At 40.1% G+C, this 24483-nt stretch overlaps 1 protein-coding gene across 2 annotated transcripts in view; it reads left to right on the forward strand.

Annotated features, from left to right (window-relative positions):
- Window positions 1–6765: 6765 nt before the first annotated feature.
- Window positions 6766–24483, forward strand: part of PIWIL2 (piwi like RNA-mediated gene silencing 2) — a 61434-nt gene continuing 43716 nt past the window's right edge. For both annotated transcript variants that reach the window (XM_045852841.1, XM_045852842.1), the window contains exons 1-9: window positions 6766–6957; window positions 8119–8206; window positions 8348–8486; window positions 9227–9433; window positions 10083–10193; window positions 12768–12885; window positions 13597–13721; window positions 14538–14618; window positions 14927–15040. In XM_045852841.1, coding sequence (XP_045708797.1) covers window positions 6766–6957; window positions 8119–8206; window positions 8348–8486; window positions 9227–9433; window positions 10083–10193; window positions 12768–12885; window positions 13597–13721; window positions 14538–14618; window positions 14927–15040 — 1175 coding nt within the window. The remainder of the gene's footprint in view (window positions 6958–8118; window positions 8207–8347; window positions 8487–9226; window positions 9434–10082; window positions 10194–12767; window positions 12886–13596; window positions 13722–14537; window positions 14619–14926; window positions 15041–24483) is intronic.

Consider the following 24483-nt stretch of genomic DNA (forward strand, 5'->3'; position numbering starts at 1 on the left):
AAAAGGTACAGAGAATAAGTAGCATAGATGGTATGTAGAAAATAGGGGGAGAGCAAGAATAGTATGGGAAATATAGAAGCTAAAGAACTTATAAGTATGACACATGGACATGAACTAAAGGGGGGGAATATGGGTGGGAGGGGGTGTGCAGGACAGAGGGGAGTGAAGGGGGAAATGGGACAACTGTAATAGCATAATCAATAAAATATATATTTTTAAAAAGTTTAATTTCAAGGACTTCCACTGCAGCATCCTTGCTGATGGTTATTATTATATTTGTCAGTTAACACTGCCATAACAAAAATCATAGATGGGGCAGCCGAAGCAACAGACATTTATTTTCCTACAGTTCTGGAGGCTAGAAGTCCATGATCAAGGTGCTAGTGAATTCGATTTCTGGTGAGGGCTCTCTTCCTGGCTCGTAGGCAACCACCTTCTTGCTGTGTCCTCACACGGCCTCTCTTCTTTGTTCCCATGGAGGGAAAGAGAGATCTCTCATGTCTTTTCCTTTTCTTTTAAAGATATCAGTCCTTTTGGAAGAGGGTTCTACCTTTATGATGTTATTTAACTTTAATTAATGCCCCATAGGCCCTGTCTCCAAATACAGCCACATTGGGGGTTAGGCTTCAACAGATGAATTTGGGGGGCACACAATTCAGTCTGTAACATTCTGCCTTCTGATTTCCTCAAATTGATGTCCTTTCCACATCAAAATACATTTACCCCCCAAAGCTTTAACTCATTCCAGCATGAATTCCAAGGCCAAAGTCTTATCTAGATATCAAAATCAGGTGTGGATGAGAGCTGAGCTATGCACCATCTTGAGGTAATATTGCACCCTAGCTGTGAACCTATGAGGAGAAACCAGCTTCACTCCTGGACCTGTGGTGGGAGTGGCAGCACTTCGAATCTCTGAGTCACTTTAGGGGTGATTCTCCCATTTTCTTAAAGGGTAAAGCATGATGAATAGCTCTATTGTCCTATCCCACAGAGTCCCAGAAGTCCCAAATCCCCTCTTTAGAAAAACGTTCCTTTACTTCATTCAGCATCTGTCCCTTTGGCCCAAACTGGCAGTGTTTCTGCCAGTATAATCCCATCTCCGCTCCTAACTGCTGCAGAGGTGGCTGATTAACTCCATGGCTAATCTTGGATAACCTCTGAATGGAGTGATTGTTGGTGTTCTCTCCAGAACAAACTTTCTTGTTCTTCTAACATGGACAGGCCAAGAACTTCCCAAATCTTCAAGTTCTGCTTTCTGTTTCCTTAATCTTCCTTTCAATTTCTCTCTCTCCTCTTTCATTTTACAAGAAGCAGTAAGGAGAAGCCAGGTCAACACCTTTAATACTTTGCTTAGAAATCTCCTCAGCTAAATATCCAAGTTTGCGGCTTGTGAGTTCTATGTTTCACAAAACACCAGACAGAACACAATTCACTCAGGCCTTTTGCCGCTTACAACAGGAACCACCTTTCCCCCAGTTTCTGATGGCATGTTCCTCACTTCCAGCCAAGCTCTCACCAGAAACACTTAATGGCCATATTCCTACCGACAGTCCCTTCAGGCAATCTAGGCTTTTTTTAGCACACATCTAAAAATTCTTCCAGTTTATACATATGTATGGGAACCCCCACATACAGGAGAGAGTCAGAGACCCCACCTGCTCGAGAAGTTCAGAGATAGAAAGGGGCTTGAGGTATGTAAGACATCTTGAGCTAGGGATGAGGAGATGCACCTTGGGGGCTTCAGAGTCATCACAGGTTGACAAGAAGAACAGATATTTGGTAAAAAGTAGTTTGTCCTGCCCTATAGATAGATCAAAAGAGGTTGTCTCTGATGATCTCCTATTATGGGCAAGCCCCCTGATTCCAGTTCTTTCAGGTAGTTAAGTGAGGGGCAGAAGTTTTTCTTGAGCCTGCAGCAAAAGTAGCCTTTAGCTCAAAACAATCTGCATGCCACAGAGACAAATCTTTGGGTGACTCTTTCTGGACCCCCATATGATGTATAAAGAATTGGCTCAGGTGGTTATGGAAGCTGACTAGTCCTAAGATCTACTAAATGAGCTGGCAAGCTGGGGACTCAGGAGAGCTCAAGGTGTAGTTTCAGTCCAAGTGAGAAGGCCAGAGAACAGGCGAGCTGATGGTGGTGTTTCTCTAAAGGCTGGCAAGCTGAAGGTCCAGGGCGAGTCAGTGCTTTAGTTTGTTACAGTTCCAAAAAAACCCCTAATATTCTCATTCTAAGGTCATCAGGTAGGAGGAATTCTCTCTTATTCCAGAGAGGATCAGCCTTTTTGTTTTATTCAAGCCTTCAACTGATTGGATGAGGCCCACTCACGTTAAGGAGGGCAATCTGCTTCACTCAGTTTCCAGATTCAAATGTTAATTTCACCCAGAAACACCCTCCAATAAACACTCAGAACAACTTCTGTTCAAATATCTGGGTATCCTAAGGCCCAGTCCTGGTGAGGTATACATTTAACCATTACAGTTATTGTCTATCGTCTTATAGCCAATCTAGTGGGTGTGAAGAGATATCTCACTGTGGTCTTCATTTGAATTTCCCTAACTGTTAATGATGTTGGGCACATTTTCATGTAGTTAATAGTCATTTGTATCTTTTCTTTGATGAAAAATAAGTTCATGCCCATTGCCTACTTTTTTAATTGGGTTGTCTTTTTCTTTTTTTAAAATTTTTATTTATTTGTTTTAGACAGAGGGGAAGGGAGGGAGAAAGAAGGAAAGAAACATCAATATGCAGTTGCCTCTCATGCACCCCCTACTAGGGACCTGACTTGGCCAGCAACCCAGGCATGTGCCCTGACTGGGAATCAAACTGGCGAGTTTTTGGTTTGCAGGCTAGTGCTCAATCCACTGAGACACATCAGCCAGGGCAATCTTCTTCTTATTGAGCTTAATGTGTTTTGTGATTTTTCTTGTGAGCTCATATTAATTGACATATTTTTAATGTGGTAGCTTTGGGAGCCAGGTTGAGGGTGTATTTCTCCTGGAAGGATCAGAATTTACCTCTGTCTGGAACCCAGAGGCACTACAGACATAGGTCCACTTTCAGTTACATCCTCCCTATAATTTCTAAGCCAAACAGGTAATGTGATATTCTCCTTTAATCTTTCTGTGGCTCGTGTGACTGTATTTTCTGAACGACAACAACAACAAAGTCAAAATACTTGGTCAGAATGGAAGTACTTATGGGGACCAAGGGCCATAGTGTTTGAAGTCCTGAGTGCCTGGGAAACCCAGACTGCATGTAGCTATAGGACCATCTTTACCCTGAGTTTTCCAGCCTGGCAGGATCAGGTGGACAGAATTTTGTGTTATGAAAATATCATCTGCAATTTAATTTGAACTACTTTAACAGCATGATATGTGTGTGTTGTTTTTAATTGATATCCTAGCAATGGTAAAATAACAGTTGAAATGCCCTGATGAGGAATACAAACTCCAGGAGAGGTTGATTAGCTGTTGGAAGGTTCTAAGTAGGTGTCCACTCTTTAAAGAGCTTTGAACATCTTTATCTCCAATCAACGTTGAGACTATATAGGTTTTCCTTTGGTGAAATACACAGTATGTGTGGTGTACTGATTGGCAACAAATACTTGCAGAGGTCACCTATTCCTTCATAACAGGATATAGAAACCCAGGGAACCAAATGCATATATGCCCTTTATAATGGTGCTCTGGTTTAGGTGACAAAACCTATGGATTCATAAAGTTATTTGAGGATTGCTATTGTGAAGATCTGTTAAATCCTGCCCCTAAAATATTACTTCCCAAGTACGGAATGAATCTTTTATGAAAGGTTTGGTAAGAGTACCTAGAACCACAGGGAGCTGGGGCTTTATTAAGGGTTACAGAACAGTTTATATAACTGTTTTTGAGTGTACCTGCTATTAAATGTTTGCATGAACAACAGAATAAATCTGCCTATATGTTATTATAACATAAAGTTGTGCAGTAGAACTTACAATATTATGACATAATGTTAAACAAATGACATCTACAAAAAGTGACAGAGGTATTTTGCTAATAGATTCCTGCTTTGAAAATCCTCCTGCTCCAATAATTTTCAAACTCTATTCTGTTTTGAGAAGGAGAGGCGAGTCCTTGGATGAACAGGTTAAAACAAGGTATGAGGTAGCTGAGGCTTGGGAAAGGCTTCTGCTGAACACCATGCAGAGTATTTGCTCGTCTCTACAGCACAAGCCAAGATATCAGAAGCTTGACTCCAACCACCTCAGACAAACTGGGATTGGAGAGGGGTGCAATTATTTGCCAAAATGGTTGGGAGAGAGGGAGAAATCTTTATTTCTTTGGGTAAAAATATTCAACAATAGCAGAATTAAACACCAATTTATATAACTTGAAGAAGGCTCTTCTTGGCTCACAGATTTAGAAATCAATAAGTAAGGATAGGCAACATTTATTGCAGACAATCTACTCCTTGTGCTAAGTATTTTACATACATCATCTCATGAATGTATGTACATTTCCATACAATCCTATAAATGGATGCTTTATTCCTATTTTATATGTAAGGAAAGTGAAGTGCAGAGTTCACGCAATTAGGTGTTTGTAAACCAAAGCTTATTCTTTTTTACCCACCACCTATATCCGTCTATCCTCTAACTGGAAAGGATGGGACAAGTCAATTTCAACAAGTGCGAGTGAGCTTAATCTGTTTACAGGAGTTGCCCACCGACAGGGCATCAGGATCTTTAAAACGTGACACATTTTAATGCTTGGTTCACTCCTAACTTCAGGACCTCCATTTCTTAGCACCCCTTCAGTACAGACCTCCAGTAGAGCAAGACTGCTAGAAAGGGAGCGGCTCTTTTTGCAGGCGAGCCAATGAGATGTCTGGATCTTGTGAGCGGCATGTGTTTGGCCAATGGGCTCTGCGGTGAGACCCGCGAGGGGACCGGAAATTCGGGTCTGAGCATGTGGGCCCTTGGGTGTGGCGGCTGCGTTGAGCGCAGGGTATTTCTAAGCCCAGCAGAGGCAGGCGAGGGCTCGGGCCTTGGTGAGTGATGTCTACGCGGGTGTGGAAGGCCCGGGAGGCCGAGGTAGCTCCGGTACAGGCCAGTGGGCTTCGGCTGTAGCTCCTGGTGGCGCGCTGGCCCTGCACGCCCGCGGCCAACCTGACCCTCCCCCAAAGGCGCGAGGGGCCTTACACGCCCAGTGGGCCGGGAGCAGGAAGTGGTCATTTGAGGCTGCGTGTGCGGGCGGACACAGGACCTCGGACTTCAGGAGGTGGGAAGGTGGCCGCCTGAAGAGTGAGGGAACTCTCGCGGGGTTTGAGTGTTCGCACGTGTTAATTGGACCGCAGTGGTGGGCCGGACCTTGGGTTTGGGGGATGGTGCTTTTCTCAGAGGTGGAAGGCGGGTAGGATTTGCCCTTGGGGCGGGGGCGGGGGCTCCCTTCCGGTTAGGCCCCAGTCCCCCAGTCCTATTGGCCCAGCCCGGAGCTCACCGCTTGAGGTGGGAAGGTAGGCCTCGCCTAGGACCTTGTCCTTTTGGACCTTACCTTGTTCGCTGATCAAAGAAGGGCATTCTGGAGCGGATGCCCACCTCTGTTATCGTGATGACGGAGAAGTGAGGAGGAGTGGGGAGCAAGGAAGATTCCAGAAGTCCTTAATTGGTAGGGGTTATAGCACTTCTCAGTGTGTCCCAGGTAGGCACCTGATTGTTCTGGATTACACAGGTGGTGCTGGGAAGGTGTGAGCCAAAAGGCCAGGCTAACTGAAAAGGAGCTTAAGAAATTAAAGGGGGAGAGTCTTTGAGAAAGGGAGACATATCCTGTTTTTTTTTTTTTTTAGTGTAAAAGAGGATAGCTCAGTTAAAAATCTTTTCGACCGATCCCGGACCCTCCACCTATCGTATTGGCTTAAGAATTGTGTGTCCTTTCTTTACATGCGTGACCGGATTTCTCTGTAGCTAACTCGTAAGACAGGTTTGCAAAAGTTAAGGAGCTTCAGTTTTCAGTTAAGAAAGGTTTCTTCGGGATCGGGGTGGGTGAGGACAATGAAGGAAGACCCCTTAGGAAGGATCCTGAAATCTGTAGTGATTTTGAAGAGTACCTGAGATTTGGGAGGCCGGAAAGAGCCTCATTCCATTACCTAGGGGAGAAAAAAGTGTTAAATCTCCCCTGACATTCATCAGGTATTGTAGGCTCAAAGCAGAAAGGGTCTGTACCCTGGAGACCTTAGTTTGGTGGAGCTTGAAAAGCTTCATAGGAAGGAATGGGACAAGATGCAGAGAAGCTGCTAAGGACATCAAAGAGGAGATGGAATAATTGAATGTGATAATGAGCTGGCAAAAATTAGCTTTCTGGTAAAGGAAAAAGGTCAAAAACAAAGTAAACCCATAACTATTTATTGACATTATTACAGTATGTCTGTGCTATTAGTTTTCTTATGCTCATACATAAACTGTACTTCTGTCTAAAACAGGTCATTAACATATGGGACTGAGCTCTCCAGGGGATTGTTTGGGTAGGAAACGGGAAAATTCAAGGAGGACTTAGCCTCTAAGGGGAGTGTTTAGAATATTCTGGGCTAAATAGAAACTTTTGATGTGACCATGATGTAGGAGGCTGGTTGTATCACTGGTCTGACCAAAAGTAAGTCTGTCTTTAATAATTTGTGAGTCTGTCTTGAAGGAAAAGGAAAACGATCGGGAATGTTTAATCTTTGTACAATGCTGGCAGGTAATTAACCAGAACAGGATCGACAACTGTGTTCTCTGCAGCCTTCCAATGGATCCTGTCCGACCACCCTTCAGGGGCCCTTCCCCTGGGCACCTGTTTGAGTGTGTACGGATGCCAGGCTCTTGGCCACAAGCTCCTAAACCTTTGGCCTCCACTCTGGGCAGAGCAAGACCTGTAGGCAGAGGCTGCCTGTTTGGAAAACCAGAGGAGCCAAGCTCACAGAGCGGGCTTGTGCAAAGGGTAAGGCCATGTCTGACACACAGTAGCAGCATGTAGCTTATCATCAGAGAAAATAATGGATCTCAAAGTGCTTAGAAAACTGTGAAGGCCTATATATGAAAATGAAGGTGGGTTGGTTTGTTTGGGTTTTTTCCCCCCCTTTAACAAGTAGTTGTATCTTCTGAGCATATACTTCAAATTCTAGTTGTGAGTCTAGAAAAAGTCCCTCATGATGAATGCCAAATGGATTTGGGCAAATGCCTTAGTCCTCTAGCTTATATAAATGTACGTATAAATATAAATCTATAAATGATAGGTTTAAAGATATATCCTGTTGCTCTTCCTGAGTGTTTAGATTTTTACTCTGGATTTGGCTTTGCAGTATTAAGCAGCCCCTCCTGCCTCTGAGGTGTAATAATTGTTAAGAACTTTTTTTTAGAATGCTCTTTGCCCAGATCTTTTAAAAAAGAGGATCTTCAGCTATTGCTACTGTTTGTATGTGCATTCTTAATCTCCTAATTATACAGAAATTTTAAGATTGTATTTGTCTATAATTAATAAATCTCAAAGAATAAAGAGTTAGCAAATACAGAGAAAACTAGTAACATAGTTATGACAGTTTTAAGTAGAGTTCACAGTGCCAAATATAATGTTCTGTAAAAAGAAAATTTGATGACACTAATCTTGTACTGTTACTCGGATGAATTGCTGGAGTCTGTGTGTGGCAGCCTGAACTAGCATAACAGCAGTAAACTTGAAGACTACTATAGGAAAACAATAGGAAGTTTTGTTGGTGGTTGTTAAAAATAACCCCATATACCTTGAAATGATCCAGAGTTTTTGAAAATTTATTAACTAATATACTCATTTCCTCCTGAGTATACTGGTCCACCTTGGGTATACTGGAAATAAACCAGAAAAATATAAAAGTTAATTCTATTATATATCAAATCATAGACTTTAGCTGTTTATGCTTAAAAACCTAATATGACATACTTACTACATATTTTTTAAAAAACTAAGTATTTAAACATTTTTATGAGATTTTTATTCTTTATTTTAACATTAATAGAATTTAAAGAAGATGATTTTTATCATTTACCAAGACTTTAAGAAAACCATCAGTGTTTCTGGGGTTTTAAACTATATCTTGGAATGACTTTATTCTTTGACTTTCCATAGGAATCCGTGGGTTTGGTCTCCATGTTCCAAGGACTAGGCCTTGAAACAGAGTCCCAGACCCCTGTGAAACGGGAGGTGCCTTCTTTAGGTATGTGGAAAACTAACTTGAGAAAACATGGTAGTATGTATGATTGCTTTATTCTTAAATTCATACAGTTTATCTTCAGAAAAATAACTATACAGCATGTTCAACTCACTGTCATAGCTGGGGTTTGATCCTTCCATTCAGGCAGAGGCATTTTAGGCCGAGGCTTGTCTATCAGTGTGGTGCACAAGGAAAAAGAAGAACCCCGTCCTGCTTTTCTGGACCCATCAGTGTTGGCAGCTGGGGATAGCAAGATGGCAGAGGCCTCCATTGGTTGGAATAGGTGGGTAAAGGTTACTTCTCAGGAAATTGTCAAATTCAGATGAAGTATCTTTCTAAGTCTAATGGGTAACTCTAAAAAGGTGGTATTGTCCTGGCCAAGTGGCTCAGTTGGTTGGAGCATTGCCTTGTACACCAAGGCATTGCAGATTTGATTTCCGGTTGGGGCGTGTGCCTGGGTTGTGGGTTTCATCCCTGGTGGAGTCTCATATAGGAGGCAACTGATAGTGTTTCTCTCCTTCTCTCTCCCCCTTTCTCTCTCTCTAAAATCGATAAAACAGATCCTTTAAATTTTAAAAAGTAACTTTTTTCATTGAAAAGTTTATATTATCTCACAAACTCTGCATGGTTTTATATTAAACAACAAATACTTTCCAGGAGTAGTTAGCAGCTACTGATCAGCTACTCATTGGAAAAGGGCAAAAAAGTAGTTCTTCCCTGGGTACTTTATAACTTCACGTGCCCTCTGAAAAAGTTAACCTGTTATAGTGATTCTTTAATCTAAGGAAGTCAAACCCCCACCTCAATTCCACAATGAAAGTTTGGCTCTGAGAGGCAGTATTAGTAGTAGTTGGTGAGTGAGTAGTCAAGTTGGCATATTGATCCTGGAGAGAATCCCAAGGTTTTCGTCCCTCTTGCTGACTCCTCCAGGAAGAGAATGTGGACTTGGAGGAATCATTTAGATGGGGCAGAGATAGAAGCATGATTCAGGAGGTCCTGATTTGCCTCTTCTCAACTTTTCAGAATGCTTGGAAGAGGGAGTTCAGACATGCCTGTGTTGCCATTGGGAAGAGCAGCTGGTGGCATAGGCAGAGGCGTGTACAAGGCTCCTGGTGCTGTCAGTGTGCCTTCTTGTAGTCCTGCCCAGCAGCGGTCACTGCCACTGCTGCCCCTGTCCTCGCTACACTCTCTGGATCACCTTCCATTGGGGACTGCAGAGCACCAAAAAAAGTAAGTCAGGTACTCAGCTGTCTCTGCTTGGGAGTGAAGTGGGGGCAGTGGGGCTTCTCATAGTGTTATAAATGTTGTTTCTGTTGTGTCTGAAGTCCCCTGGGTGGTAGGTGCTGCAAGATTGTTCGCTTTGTTTTTTTTTCTCATGGGGAGAATGACAGAGAGGTAGGGCAGTCCCTCCACGTCCCTGCTGAAGGGAAATGGGATTAGTGATACATAGACAGTATGTACTAGAGAGTGGACTTGTGATTTCCCATTTCCTTCCTTGTTCAGACGTGGACAGTTCTGTGTCATAGTGAAGATAAGGAAATCACTTAGGAAAAATATCACATAATTCATTTTTCTCTATATAATTAATTCTTGTGTTCTTAGTTAGTTGGCCTAGTTTATTCCAGTGATATTACTCTGACAAATAGGGTGACCTTGCTTCTTTAGAGATTGCTACTAGTCTTCTGTCTACTAGCTACTAGTCGTTTATCTAGTAGCCTTCAAACTTTGCTTTTGTATGCTTCAATTCTTGCTTTGTGTGTCTGTAAGCAAAGTATAAAATATTACTTACCTTTTTGTATATGTTTGTGGTATGGGTTGTTTTGTTTGTTTGTTTGTTTGTTTTTGGTATGTGTGGGTGCTTTTGTTTTTTATTTTCCAGAGAGCTTTTTATGAAGCAAGGGTCAAAAGGAAAACCTCAACCTTTGGGATTGAACCTTATCAAAATACAGTGTCATAATGAAGCAGTTTATCAGTATCATGTGACTTTCAGGTATTCACAGCTTTTTTCTCTGTATTGTTCACTTCTTAGAGAACAGTAATGAAATCTTTCACCTGGAATTACTAAATTTTTTTTGTATGATTCCTGATGAACTTCTCCCCTGCCCCCAAAATAATGCATGTATGAGGATCCTTGCAATAAGTTTAACATTTAAAAAAATTTTTTTAGCCCTGGAGGGTGTGGCTCAGTGGATTGAGCACTGGCTTTGGAGCCAAAGGGTGGCAGGTTGGATTCTCAGTCAGGGCACATGCCTGGGTTGTGGCCAGGTCCCCACTAGGGGGCGCGTGAGAGGCAACCACACATTGATGTTTCCCTCTGTATCTGCCTCCCTTTTCCTCTCTAAAAATGAAGTAAAATTTAAAAAAAATTTTTTTTTAATTTAGTTATATTACCAATTCAGATTTTAACCTAATAGGTGCAGTTTTATGCATGAAATTCGAGGTGATTTACTATGAAGTTAAGTTTAAGTTCAGGGCCTTATACTTCAGTAGACCCCATTCCATGACCTTTTAACTTATTTTGTATCTGTAATATTGTATTCTTCTTAAACAGAGTCCCTCTCCCCCAATGGTGTGAGATGCATGTCACACAAAACCTGGGTCCTCCCTACTTGAGTCCCACATCACTGTTTGACAGCTCTCCATTGACAGTCTAGGGTTAAATTTGACGGTGAGAAAAATCAGAGAAAATAACTTTACTGTCATATCGATAACTTTAGGGTTGACCATTACTTTTTTTAAAATTAAGAATTCATATTAGTTTGTGTTCTCTCTCAAAATGTTAGGAGAGTCATTAGGTGGAAGTATGAAAATGAATGAGTGTTTTGGAATATCTGTGGAGAAACTAGGAAGATGGAAGAGTGAATTTAAAAAAAAATAGCATTGATTTTAGAGAGAGAGGAAGGGAGAGAGGCATCAAAGTGAGAAAGGAGAAACATTGATTGGTTGTCTCCCATATGCACCTCGACCAGGGATCAAATCCATAGCCTCAGTATGTGCCCTGACCAGGGATCAAACCTGCAGTCTTTTGGTATACAGGACAATGCTCCAACCAACTGAGCCACCCGGCCAGGGCAGAAAACTGAATTTTTGGAGGACAGCTACTAATTGGTACATGAGGAAGAAGTGGAGTGAAAGAGAAGAAAGGAAGCTAGAGGGAAAAACCCCGAAGACAATTATAAAGACCAAAAGAAGGGCCCGTTTAAATGGGGAGGAAGTGGTTAACTTTGGCCATAGGAAAAAAAGTTACAGAATTTGCTTCGAAGAGCACCGTTGGGGATCTTCTAGTACTTTGTAGAGTTATGGAGACAAAGTTAGATTAAAAGAACAAAGAGCATAGGAATGACCAGTGAATTGGCCACTTACTTAAAAAGTGTGTAAGAGGAATGAGAAATGGTACAATGAAGAGTGTTGCTTTAAAGGTTTCTATGCAGTAAGAAAGTGGAGCTGAGAACACATGACAGGTGACGAGAAGGATTTAGAAGAGTGGGTGAAATTGAACCTTGGGGAGTGGAAGGTATTGGAATGGCTTGTTCTGGAACATAAGGGAAGTTGAGCATCAATGAGAAGGAAGAACTGTTTACCTGGAAATGGACTGACAAATGTTAAGGAAACAGAAAAGGGTGTAAGAGTCTTCATAGGTCTCTGTCTTGGCTGGGAGAAGACATGGGCTCTATAAATTTTGAGATTGTACACCTGGACCTTTGAAGCTGCCATGTGCAGAGGATGCCTGGTCCTTGAGAGAGTTCTGAGAGGATGTGTCACAGTGGCCAGGTCATCCTGTAGCTTCCTTGTACCACAGGAAAGGGGTCTGGAAAGACATCTTTGAATACTGTGTTTATATACATACACACATATGAATTTTTTTGAAGAAGCAGTTTGAAATACAATGTTAACATGTAAGTGTTTGGTTTTGGGGACAACTACATTGGATTACCACTTGGTTTTTTAAATCCTTATTCATTTATTTGAACGTGTGTGACCCTTTTTAGCCTTGGACTTGTTTAAACTTTGCAGCAGTAGCACGAGGTTGTGTGTTACTGTGTTGTAATGGGACAGATGTGGTACAAAATAACTACTAGAGTTTTTCAGAACTGTAAGGTTTGTGGTAATGAATCAGTAAAAAGTTGAAATTTCCATGAGTGAAAATGGTTAGGGAAAATCCCATAATACAGTTTTGTAGGGACAGAGCCATACTCATTGGTTTACATATTGTCTCTGGTGCTTCTGTGCTGTGTCAGTGGAGTTGAGTTGTTGCAACAGAGACCATACGGCCAGTGAAGCCTAAACTGTTTACTACCTGGCCCTTTGCAGAAAAAGTTTTCTGACCCCATGTTCTAAACTCTGGGAGAATGTTACAGCATTTGTCTTTGGGGGTGGAAATCATGGGTGGTTTTTACTTTTTGTGAGCAAGTATCCTTGGGTCAAAGTTTTTTTTAGTCAGAGTATTTGACTTTTTAATATGACCACTAGATGGAGCAGTAGTTACAGAGACTGCTTTTTTAACCTGTAGTTAAGACTGCTGTTTGAATGAAATTGAAGTAAAATCCTTTTTGTTATTTTCTAGCCCCAATGTGGAGTGCAGAAGCATGAGGTTTGGCATGTTGAAGGACCATCAAGCTGTCACTGGAAACGTCACTGCTTTTGATGGATCCATTCTCTACCTGCCTGTTAAGCTTCAACAAGTGAGACCAAACAGAAAAAGTACTTTTGGATGAAACCTAAGGGTGTTCTGGTGCTTTGAGTGATAGGAAATCATAAACTTTCTGAACATTTGAGTTGTACTTTCCTGTTCTTAGAGGGAAGTCAGACTTCTCCATGACAAAGAAACGACAAACTGAGAAACTTTACATTTGGGTTCTTTTAAGAATTCCTCTCTTGCGTAAGAGGAGTGGTTGGAATCCTTTGACCTCAGTGATAACGAAAGGTTTTAAGATTTCAGATTTAAAAAGATGTTTTGCTAGTTCTCCATTGGATATTTCTCACTAAATCCAGTCTTCTAAAGAAATATTTATTTGTTTGTTTGTTTATTTTTAGAGAGGGGAGGGAGGGAGAAAGAGAGGGAGAGAAACATCAGTGTGTGGTTGCCTCTCATGTGCCCCCTACTGGGGACCCAGCTTGCAACCCAGGCACGTGCCCTGACTGGGAATCAAACTGGTGATTCTTTGGTTTGCAGGCCTGCGCTCAATCCACTGAGCCATTCCAGCCAGGGCATCACTAAATCCAGTCTTAAATCCTGGTTGTCATGCTGTGATTTTGTCTGGTGTGAGTAGCAAAGTGAGGGGGAAGTAGAAAACATATTTAAAATATTCTAATGTTTTCTGAGACACAGTTGGATTAGATTAGGGCTTGGTGGTTTTGTCATTTCTTTTTACTTGCATATATTTGTTTGGTAGGTTCTTGAGTTAAAAAGTCAAAGGAAAACTGATGGTGCTGAGATCAGCATTAAGATTCAGTTGACCAAGATCCTGGAGCCCTGTTCTGACTTGTGCATTCCCTTCTACAATGTTGTTTTTCGTCGGTGAGAAAACAGCTAATGTCTTATTTCCTTTACCCTCAGTCTTATAACAATGTTCTGTAAGAAGCTTAGGTGGTACTGCACTATAGTTCATATAGAGATGAGTTTGGAAACATTTAATAAATAAATGAATGTTATTCAGGCTAAGTTACTCAAAAGTTATCTCAAGTGATTGACCAGATTTGGGTATGTGAAAGTAGGTTTGAGGTAGTTGGATGGGGGATGCATTGAGGAACTTTAAAAATAGGTGTTGAAAATGCATATGTAATGGTGTTAGTGATGGGGCTACTTGAAAAGGCAGTGTGTAAAAATTTTTGCTGGAAGAATTTTTTACCAGAGACAGGTCATAACTTTTAAAGTTTTTTTAGACTCCCTAATTTTCTTAATGTTTTTCCCCCAACCACCCCTTTTTTTATGAAGACACAAAATCCAATTTCTATCTAGTAAGCTGAACAACTGTCAGGAACAAACATAACTTCCTCTGCCGAACTGATAGCCGCAAATTGAGAAGCTGACTCTTATGACTTTTTTAGTTAATGGTGAAAACAATATAAATTGAGCCTGGAAAATCAACTCAGTTCTTGGTTACCTAGTGAACAGGAAAAGCTGGAGTCAGTTGCATACACCCTGAGATAGATGCCAGGGCAGCTTTTCTCATTCTTTTGTCAAGAGTGTTCTCCGTGAAAGCTACATTTTGTGTATATTGAGGGCACTGATGTTCTGACTCTTCAGGCTTCCAGAGGAAATGGTGCTAGAAGTAACAGAGCCTAATTTTTGGGATTCTTCTGCTAGAAAACCCATTCTTGCTCTTTATTTCAGGGTAATGAAACTTTTAGATATGAAGCTTGTGGGGAGGAACTTCTATGACCCGACAAACGCTATGGTACTGCAGCAACACAGGTCAGTGGTGTGTTCCTCTTCCTCACTTTAGAATGGAAAGAAATTTTTCATTGAAATCACCATCTTTAGGACAAAAATCTCAGCAGCACTTTAGGATAGTGAATACAATTTATCAGTTAAATCTCTTCTGTAGTTTAGTATTTTGGTAAGTTCCCAATGATGTTGATTTAATTGAATTTGTTTCCTGGTACTTTCTTATTGTTAACTAGGGAAGGGCAGTATCTGTTCCAAGCATTGTTTCAGATGAGGGCATGGAATTGTCTTTGATTCTTTTAAAACCCTAAGGTAAAGCCCATGTGTCTATTCAGATTGCAGATCTGGCCAGGCTATGCAGCTAGCATCCGGAGGACAGATGGTGGTCTCTTCCTGCTAGCTGACGTCTCCCATAAGGTCATTCGCAATGATTCTGTGCTGAACGTCATGTGAGTGAATGGTGGGATCTACCTTTAACAAGCTAATAAGTTTCTGAAAAGCTCAGTAATACCTGGTAATAAATACAGAGTAGCCATTGTTCTCTTCAGGTTTTAGTTGTAGAACAGATGAAGAATGCTGAATGGAAGTGTGCCATTGCCTAAGTCCTGCCAAGTTAGGGGGGAGTTGTGTTCTTGGTTAAGAAGGCTTGGCTTAGTACAAATATACCCTAAGTTTTTGTTTAAATGTGTTACTGTAGCAAATATTTACTGTAGTAAGTATAGATATGTATTATTTGTCATGGCTACATGAAGTGCATCTGTGATTTATTTATTAGACTATACTTAGAAATGGAATTACTTTTTTTTTACATTTGTTGATTTTTGGAGAGAGGAAGGGGGCAAGAGACATCTGTTTGTTGTTCCACTTATATATGCATGTTCATTAGTTGATTCTTGTATGTACCATGATGGGGGATCAAACCTGTAACCTTGGTGTATCAGAACAATGCTCTAACCAACTGAATTCCTTAATGAAAAGGCCCATTTGATGCCCTGGCCGAGTAGCTCAGTTGGTTAGTGTTGTCCTGATGCACCAAGGTTGCAGGTTCTGTGCAGCGGTAGGTAGGACAACAAATTGATGTCTCTCTCCTCTCTCAAATCAATTTTTAAAAAGGCTGAACATTTTAAAGACTTTACATATTTAATATAACAGGATGTTTAAAATATATTGACAAATTATCCTTTGGAAGTTTGTTTTATTTATTCAGTTCATTTTCCCACCAGCTGTGTACAACTACTGGGTGTTACTAGGTTTATAAATCTCTGCTTATCTGATAAATTTATTCACTCTTACTCAGCTTTGGTCGTATACCAGAGTTGCAGGACATATCTGCTAACAAAACAAAGAAAGATCCCTTTCCTCATGCAGTTTATGTTGTAATCAGGTCAGAAAAAATGATAAATAATAAGCATGGTGAGTCAACTGTATCATACACTAGAAGTGAGGAGAGAGAGCTATAGAAGCAAGAACAAAGCCGACACAGGGTGGGGGAGATAAGGAGCACTAGAGGAGGGCCCATGGGGTGGGAGTGGAGAGCTGTAATTTAAGTAGAGTGATCAAGCTCATTTGAGCCAACTCTTGCTGGAAATGAGTTAGCCAGGTGACTGTATAGGTAAAAGGGACTTTGGCAGAGGGACAGCTGGGATAAAGGTCTTAAAACAGAAGTATGCTTGGCTCATTCCAGAAGAGGCAGGGAAGCCATGTGGCTGGACCAGAGCCAGGTCAGGGTATGAAAGGATGGAGCAGCTGGAGGACAGAGGGCTCTGTGGGGCTAGTGTAAGGATTTTAGCTTTTTTCCAGAGTCAGATGCAGGCATTGTAGCAAGGAGGGAAGTGGTGTGACTTGAGTATAGGGATAATAAATTCGTAGGTTGGGAAGAAGTGGGGAGACCAACCTGGAGGTTGCTGTAATCCTCTGGGAGAATGAGGGAGGCAGCAGGTGAGGTGCTGAGAAGTGCTTGGCTTCTGGATATATTTTGAAAGCAGCATTCAGCCAATTTCCTCACTGATGCGGGCTGTGATAGAGGTTGAGGGTGGCTCAAACTTTTGGGGGGAATTTGTAATGATTTATGCTATCTCTTTTTGATCATGGGGGGCTGTGTCTCTTCTCTCATGTGGCACCTAGTTTATTCCTAGAATATAGTAAGTGTTCAAGAATATTACTATTTATGTTTTCTGCCTTCATCTTTCTACCTAAATAGGTCTAGTTATGTTTTACATTTTCCAGTGTTAACCTTCTGGAATTTATCTTGGTGGGATCACCATGATTGTCTTGGTGCTATTAGAGGATTTGTTGAAAAATATTTTTCTTTAGATTTAAATCACTACCTCTGTCATATTCTAAAATACTTGGAATTATTTCTGAATACTTCATTTTGATTCACTGGTTAACACCAGTGTGATGCTGTTTCAATTATTTTAATTTATTAGGGTTTAATATCTGTCAAGGAATTTCATTTTCAGAATTTTTGTAGTGAATGCCACCCACATTCTGTTTTGCGTGATCCGTTGAGTAATTTAGTGAAAACAAGAAAAAAGTCACTGGCATTTAATTAGCATTGACTGGGGATAATGTTTATTGAGTCTTCCCATTCACAGATATGGCATGTCTTTCCATTTATTGAAATTTGTTCTATTTTTTATTAAAGTTTTGCTTTTGTAACAAGTAAAACTTTGACTTTTGTACCTGGCTGGCGTAGCTCAGGGGATTGAGCGCGGGTTGCGAACCAAAGCATCGCAGGTTCGATTCCCAGTCAGGGCACATGCCTGGGTTGCAGGCCATGGCCCCCAGCAACCGCACATTGGTGTTTCTCTCTGTCTTTCTCCCTCCCTTCCCTCTCTGAAAATAAATAGATAAAATCTTTTTAAAAAATCTTAAAAAAAAACCCCAAAAAACCTTTTACTTTTGTAAAGAGTTTTGTAAAAAGTAAAAAACTCTTTACTTTCATAAAACTTTTAGTCTTATTTTATTATGACAATGCAAAATCTATATGTATAGGTGAGCTATGTAGTATATACTATGATTATTTTTGTTTTCTGCGTAATTGTTTAACTTGGATATAAAAATTGTCTTTCTTCCTTTTCTAAGTACATAATTGTTTATGTACTCGCCACTAATTTAACCTCAAATTCTCCTCATGCTACATTCCAATGCTATTTTGTCAATTTCATCCTTCCCTCTCCCAAATTCTATTTCTTGGATTGTCTAAATAGAATTACCCCTAGCTTTGAGCACCTGTTCTGCAAGGTAGTTGGAAGTACTGTGTCAGGCCTTGCCCCATTATGTCCACACACAAACCCTGCGGTGTTTGTGACCCTGGTCCTCAGTCCAGCTGCAGTGTCCAAGCACTCGGGCACAGAGAGCCTGATCATGGTGTCAGGTGTGGGGTTCTGCTGTCTGAGTCTTCCCTGATACCCTTACTGCTGTTATAGGCTTGGGGTTTTGCACCCCTCTTCCCCTGTAACTTTTCTGCTCTTGAGAACCACTGGAGACCACGAAAGAGCAGTTCTTCTGCTGGAGGTCAGAAATGCTCTGCCCTTAGACATGCAGCAGTTTCTGTCCGTACCAGGGATGGCCCAGGGATGGATCACGTATTTCTCAAAGGGTAGTGAGCCAACCAAGGTTTGCCAAATAAGATTACGTTTTATATTTTGCTACTGAGTTCTCAGTACAGTCGTCCCTCGCTATATTGTGGTTCACTTATTGCGGCTTCACTGTATCACAGGTTTTTTTTTTAAAGTATATCTGATTCTGTATTGTGGAGTTTTCGCTATATCAGGATTTTGCAATACATAGGTATTTATATAATACTTATGATTTTAATTATTTTTGCCTACAAAATTTAAAACTATAAAAAATGTTAATTCAAACATACTAAAAGAATATTAAATTGAAATAAAATACAGTGTGTATTTCATCAGCGGATGAATACCGTACTGTACACAATGGAAATGCAGTACGCCATTAATGCTTGTACAAGTTTGCCAACGTGAGATTGTACATGGCACACTATTGGCTGATGGAATGGAAGGCGGCCAACTGTGGCACTGTGTTCTGTATCCTGGGCACTGATTGGCTCAGTGACCGTAGCATCAGTCTGTTGCTCTCCAGCACTGTGCCCATACATTCAGCATCTCTCCTTGCCCACTTCACATCCATGTCTGATTGCTGTGCGTAGTGTTGCTCTGCAGTGTTGTGTTTTTGTGAATTTTTCAAAAAGGTCTGAATTTATTTCAAGCCCTACGATGCCACCCAAATGTTCTGTGCCTACTAAGGCTTCTGGCAGCGAACAGCAAAGAAAAGGTGGAACTTCTCAACATGTTACAGGAAAGCAGAAGCTACACGGCTGTAGGCCTCCATTGGGGATCAACGAATCTACTGTTCGCTACATAAAGAAAGACGAGAATATTAGGTCTACGGCAACAGCTTTTAACAAGACTGCAAAGAGGGTGGTCATTTCCTGCAATAAGGCCATTGTGAGGATGGAGTCTGCATTGGCCCTGTGGATAAATGACTGCAGGAAGAAAAATATCTCGCTGGATACCAACACCATCCGGACAAAGGCCAAGAAACTTTATGATAGTTTTTTGCAAAGCATGGACGTTCATGACAGTGATGAGGATGAAGACAAGGATGACGATGCAGAAGCAGGACCGTCGAGTGTTTTTCTCACCAGACCAACCCCATTCAGTGCCAACAAGGGCTGATTTGACTAATTTCAGAGATGCTTTGGACTCGAGCATTTGTCTGCATGGAGAAGCTGCCTCTGCGGATAAAAAGCAGTGCCAGCAACTCCCCATAACTACGTTCGTCACTCGGATGAAGAGCTCAGTTACGCCCACGCCTTTAGCGGAAATAGAAGTTATTGCCCAGGGCAAAGATACTACACCACCTGATGAAAGGCCTGATGAAGTGGTGCCTTCAGAAGAGCTGTAATGCTCTTCTTGGCTTTGCAATACATTCATCTCATTGTCATCACCTTCATCACCATCAGTACTGCACAGCTACATAATTCATGATCTTCATCATTCAAGTTGTAGTATACTTCACTGGTGAGTACCCATATAGAATTTTATATGTTGTTAAAATTGTGTAGGTTTAAGAATGTAGAAAGTCTTTAAGAGCATGTGAAGTGTTTATAAGAGTGTGGGAAAGGTTAATAAGAGTGGAAAAGGTTTATAGGGGTGTGGAAAGGGTTTATAAAGCCCTTAAAAATATATATAAATAATAAATATAATGCTTCTACTTCATGGATTTTCACCTATCATGGGAGTCTCTGGAATGTAACTCCCGAGATAGGTGAGGGATCACTGTAATGTATGTAGTGACCCATCCCCACATCACTCAATATCATCTTAGAAATCTCAGAGTCTGTGAAAACCAGACTGGCTTTGGTTGGTTCTGGCTGCTCTGAAGGCGGGCTGGACAGCCATGGCCCTGGGGCTCCTCCAGGTTGCAGTGAGGGCTTCCTTCCCTCCAGCAGATCTGCCGTCATTGGGATCCGTGACTGCTTTTTTCTGGGTTTGCTTGTTTTGGGGAAGGCTGTATTGCAGGAAATGTTTTTGATGTCTTACATATTTGAAATGTCTTTATTTTACCTTAATTGGGGCATAAAATTCTAGGTTGGAGATAGTTTTCCCTCAGAATTTTTAAAACATTTCTCTAGTGCCTCTTTTTGAAAAAATAATCTTTATTTACATTTGCATATCCTTTCACAGTGAAACTTGTTTCTTTATTTAAATTTAACTCTTTGGGTGTCCTCATAGTGATGTTCTATTTGAATGCGTCTTATTTCTGGGTTTTTCCACTTATTCATCCTCTAGGTGAGTAAGCAGCCATTTCCTATACCATCATTCTATCTTTTTAACCTTATTTATACTTTTTGAGAAAGCTCAAAACTTGCTTTTGATATTGCTTCATCCCTTCTTTTTCTTTTCCCATATTTTTTCCCAACTTTATCTGTTAAATAGTGTATAGGTATTACACTTTGAACAATTTATTATTGTAATTTAGTAATTTATTTTAATATTGGTAACACAAGCTCTTTCTCATTTATGTTTTTATCTTCCTTTATCTTTTCTATAACTATTTTCACATTTATTTTCCAAATTAATTTTAGAATCTTTTTGCTGAACTTCCCCAAAATGCCATTGCAATTTTGCTCCATTTTTGTTTTGCTTTCTGATTTGCCGCTGAAAGAAATCTAAAGCCATTCTGATTTCTGATTCCAGAAATTTTGTAGGTTCCTACCCCCACATCCCCTTGGAAGCTTTGGGAGCTTCTCTTTACTTCGGTCTTCTGAAATTTTATATATTCTTCATTTTTTTCATATTGCTTAGAAATCTGATTATTTTTCCTTTGCCTGAAGAACCCTCTGTAGCATTTCCTTTACTGTAGAATCTGCTGGTGACATATTCTCTCAGTTTTTGTTTATTTAATAATGGGTTGGCTAAAAAGTCCATATGGCTTTTTCAGTAAAATAAAAAGACATTTTTCATTTTCACCAATAACTTTATTGATTTGGATATTTTGAGTGTGTTGGCTATCTCCCGCATGGTAGAATGTTGATTGTTCTCAATTAATGTCTTGATTTGATCACTTTCAACTTCAGCTGGTTTTCCTGACCAGCTGTGAAGCATCACCCAGTGAGGATATCACTTTTGACACATTTGATCAATCACAGCATCTCCATATACTGCACAAATCTTTTTCTGCGTTTCAGTTGCATTTTTAAAAACTATTTTATTTAGTTACTTTTTAGAGAGGGGGAAGGGAGAGAAAAGAGAGGGAGAGAAATATCAATGTGTGGTTGCCTCTCATATGCAACCACAGTGGGGAACCTGGCCTGCAACCTAGGCATGTGCCCCAACTGGGACTCCAACTGGCGACCCTTTGGTTTGCAGGCCAGCCTTCAGTTCACTGAGCCACACCAGTCAGGGCTCAGTTGCATTTTTACCTCCCAAAATAATAAAGCGTAATATGCTGGAAAATGTGTATTTTTTTCCATCTTCAATATTAAAATGGCTACTCAAAAATTCACCTGTTTTAATACGTTTTTAGAAAAATGCACACTAATAAGACAGCTGTCATAATACAATCTAAGAAAATTGTTTGGAATGAAGTTACAACTAAGCACTACTAGAGCCATCTTAAGGAAAAAACCCAAATTTTTTTTGCCAACCCAATGAAAAGTGTTTTATTTCTTGCCTTAAACTGAGAATTTTAGATTTGGCAGTTACTTTCTTTAAGCATTTTGAGGATATCTCATGATCTTTTAGCACACAGTGTTTCTGTTGACAAATCAACTAACTTCTGGTGTGACTGGAGTCTTCTAAAGGTATTAAGTCCTTTTTTTGTTTTTGTCTTCAGTTTTCAGAAGTTTTACTGCAGTGTGTCTAGATGTGGTTTCCCAGTATTTATACTCTTGGCCCTTCTGTAACCCTCTTTTGAGTGTGGGCTAAATCTGTTAACTTGTTTCTAATGAATATGGCAGAAGTGATGGGTTGTCCCTTTTAAAAAAAATTTGATGCATAATTGACATAGTATCATCCTACTAGTTTATTCCCCTTACACTCAAGTCAGTAAACATATCCTTAGGTGAAGATTAAAAAAAAGGAAATATAAATCCCTAAAGATACATGATTTGCAAATATGTTCTCCCATTTCTTTTCATTTCTTTTAATGAAAAGGAGCAGACATTTTTATTTTGATGAAGTCTAATATATCAGTTTTTTTCTTTCATGGATTATGTTTTGGTGTCATATTTAAGAAATTATTGCCTAACTCAAGATCATAAGATTTTCTATGTTTTATTTTAGACTTACAGTTTTCACTCTTACATTTAGGTTTGTGATCCAGTTGAGTTACCTTTAGTGGAAGATAGTAGGTAATGGTCTAGGTTCATTTTGTTGTATGTGGATATCCAGTGATCACAAAATTATACCTTTCTTACTGATTTACCTCGACACCTTTGTCATAAATGTGTGGGTTATTTATTTCTATCTCATATAGTTTTTTTTTAAAAGATTTTATTTACCTTTAGACAGAGGGGAAAGGATGAAGAAAGAGAGAGACACAAGTGTGTGAGACCTACATCAGTCGGCTGACCGTCACACACCCTCAGCTGGGGACCTGGCCTGCAACCCAGGCATGTACCCTGACTGGGGGGTCAAACCTGCTACCTTTTGGTTCTCAGGCCAGTGCTCAATCCACTGAGCCACACCAGCCGGGGCTCTTTCTCATACAATTTTGAGTACAGCCCCTGATTTTTCGATATACTAGTTTTGCTTCCTTTCAATTCAGATTATTTCCCTCGTGCTTTCTTTAGATTATTGAGTATGCTATTTAATTTCCAAATATTTGGAGATTTCCTGTTTTTGTTTCTGGTTTCTAGTCCTACTCTACTGTGGTTGGAGAACATATTTTGTATTGTTCCCATGCCCCTTCCCAGCTTTGAAGAACCACTAACCTACTTTCTGTCTCTATAGATTAACCTGCTCTGGGCATTTCATATAAATGAAACTGTATAGTATGTGGTCCTTTGTGACTGGATTCTTCATTTTAATTTTTGAAGGATAGTTTCACAGGATATAGGTTTTCTTGCTTGACATTTATTTTTTTCTGCACTTTGAACATGTCATTATGCAGCCTTCTGGCCTCAGTTGTTTCTGATGAGAAGTAGGTGGTTAGTCATACTGCTTCTCCTGTATATAATACATCATTTTTCTCTTATTGCTGTCTAGGTGTTGTCTTTGGCTTCGACTTTTGGCAGTTTGTCCATGATGTGTCTAGGTGTAGCTCTCATTGTGTGTAGCAAAATTGGTAGTTACTGAGGTTCTTGGATCTGTAGGTTAATGTTTCTCATCAAATTTGGGAAATTTTAAACCACTGTGTCTTTTAATATTTTGTTTCTTACTCTCCTTCTGCACCTCTTATTACATGTTTTTAGGACTCTTCATATTGTCTCACAGGATTTTGAGACTTCAGTTGTCTTGAATCTTTTTCTGTCTTTTAGATCAGATATCCTCTGTTGATTTATTTTTATGTCTGTGATTATGTTTTTCTGTTTTAAATCTGCTGGTGAGCTCATCATACCAGCTTTCTATTTTGATTATTGTACTTTCAAATTCTACAATTTCTGTCTGTTTTGCTTCTTAGTTTCTATTATTTTATTGAGATTCCATTTTTGTTGACTCAACTGTTATCTTATTTTCCTTTAGTTATTTCAACTTATTTGTAATTGCTGCTTTGAATTCTTTGTATGCAAAGTCTAATATCTGAGCTCTTCAGGATAAGTTTCAATTGACTTTATTTCTCCTGATTATTGGTCACACTTTCCTGTTTCTTTGCATATCTAATAGTATGTAATTGAAAACTAAACATTTCAGATAATATATTGTAGCAAATCTGGATTTTGTTTTATTTTTCTGAGTTTTAAAAAATTCTGATTTGTCCCTACTTAATCTGTGGGCTCTTTATCCTCTGTGATGTGTAGCTGCTGATGTTTCTGCTTAATTGTTCTATCCTTATCTTTTTAGTTTAACCTCCCTTCCTTGGGGCTACACTTTTATATAGCTTACTGGTTCACATAGTGATTTGGGCTGAAGTTGTACCTTACAGGTTGAGCCCATAAGACTTCTATCCTCTGACGATGAATCTGTAGAACTTAGTCATTAGTCAAAGTTACAGGTAGTTCTCACATCTGTCTAGGCTTTTTCCTGAGTATATGTAAGTTTCTCAGTCAGCCAAGGATGTGTGGTGAGCTTATATCATAAGCCCTTCTATGTCTTTATTTTCCAGATTCTGTCTGTTATATTTCTAGCCAGTCTGCAGTTTACCCCAACTTGGACTGCATTAGGGTAGCCAAACTTTGGTTTTCCCCATAGCCATTTGT

The sequence above is a fragment of the Phyllostomus hastatus genome, unplaced genomic scaffold (assembly GCF_019186645.2).
Source record: "Phyllostomus hastatus isolate PE091 unplaced genomic scaffold, TTU_PhHast_1.1 phas_contig_98, whole genome shotgun sequence".
In the NCBI taxonomy this organism is placed as follows: Eukaryota; Metazoa; Chordata; class Mammalia; order Chiroptera; family Phyllostomidae; genus Phyllostomus; species Phyllostomus hastatus.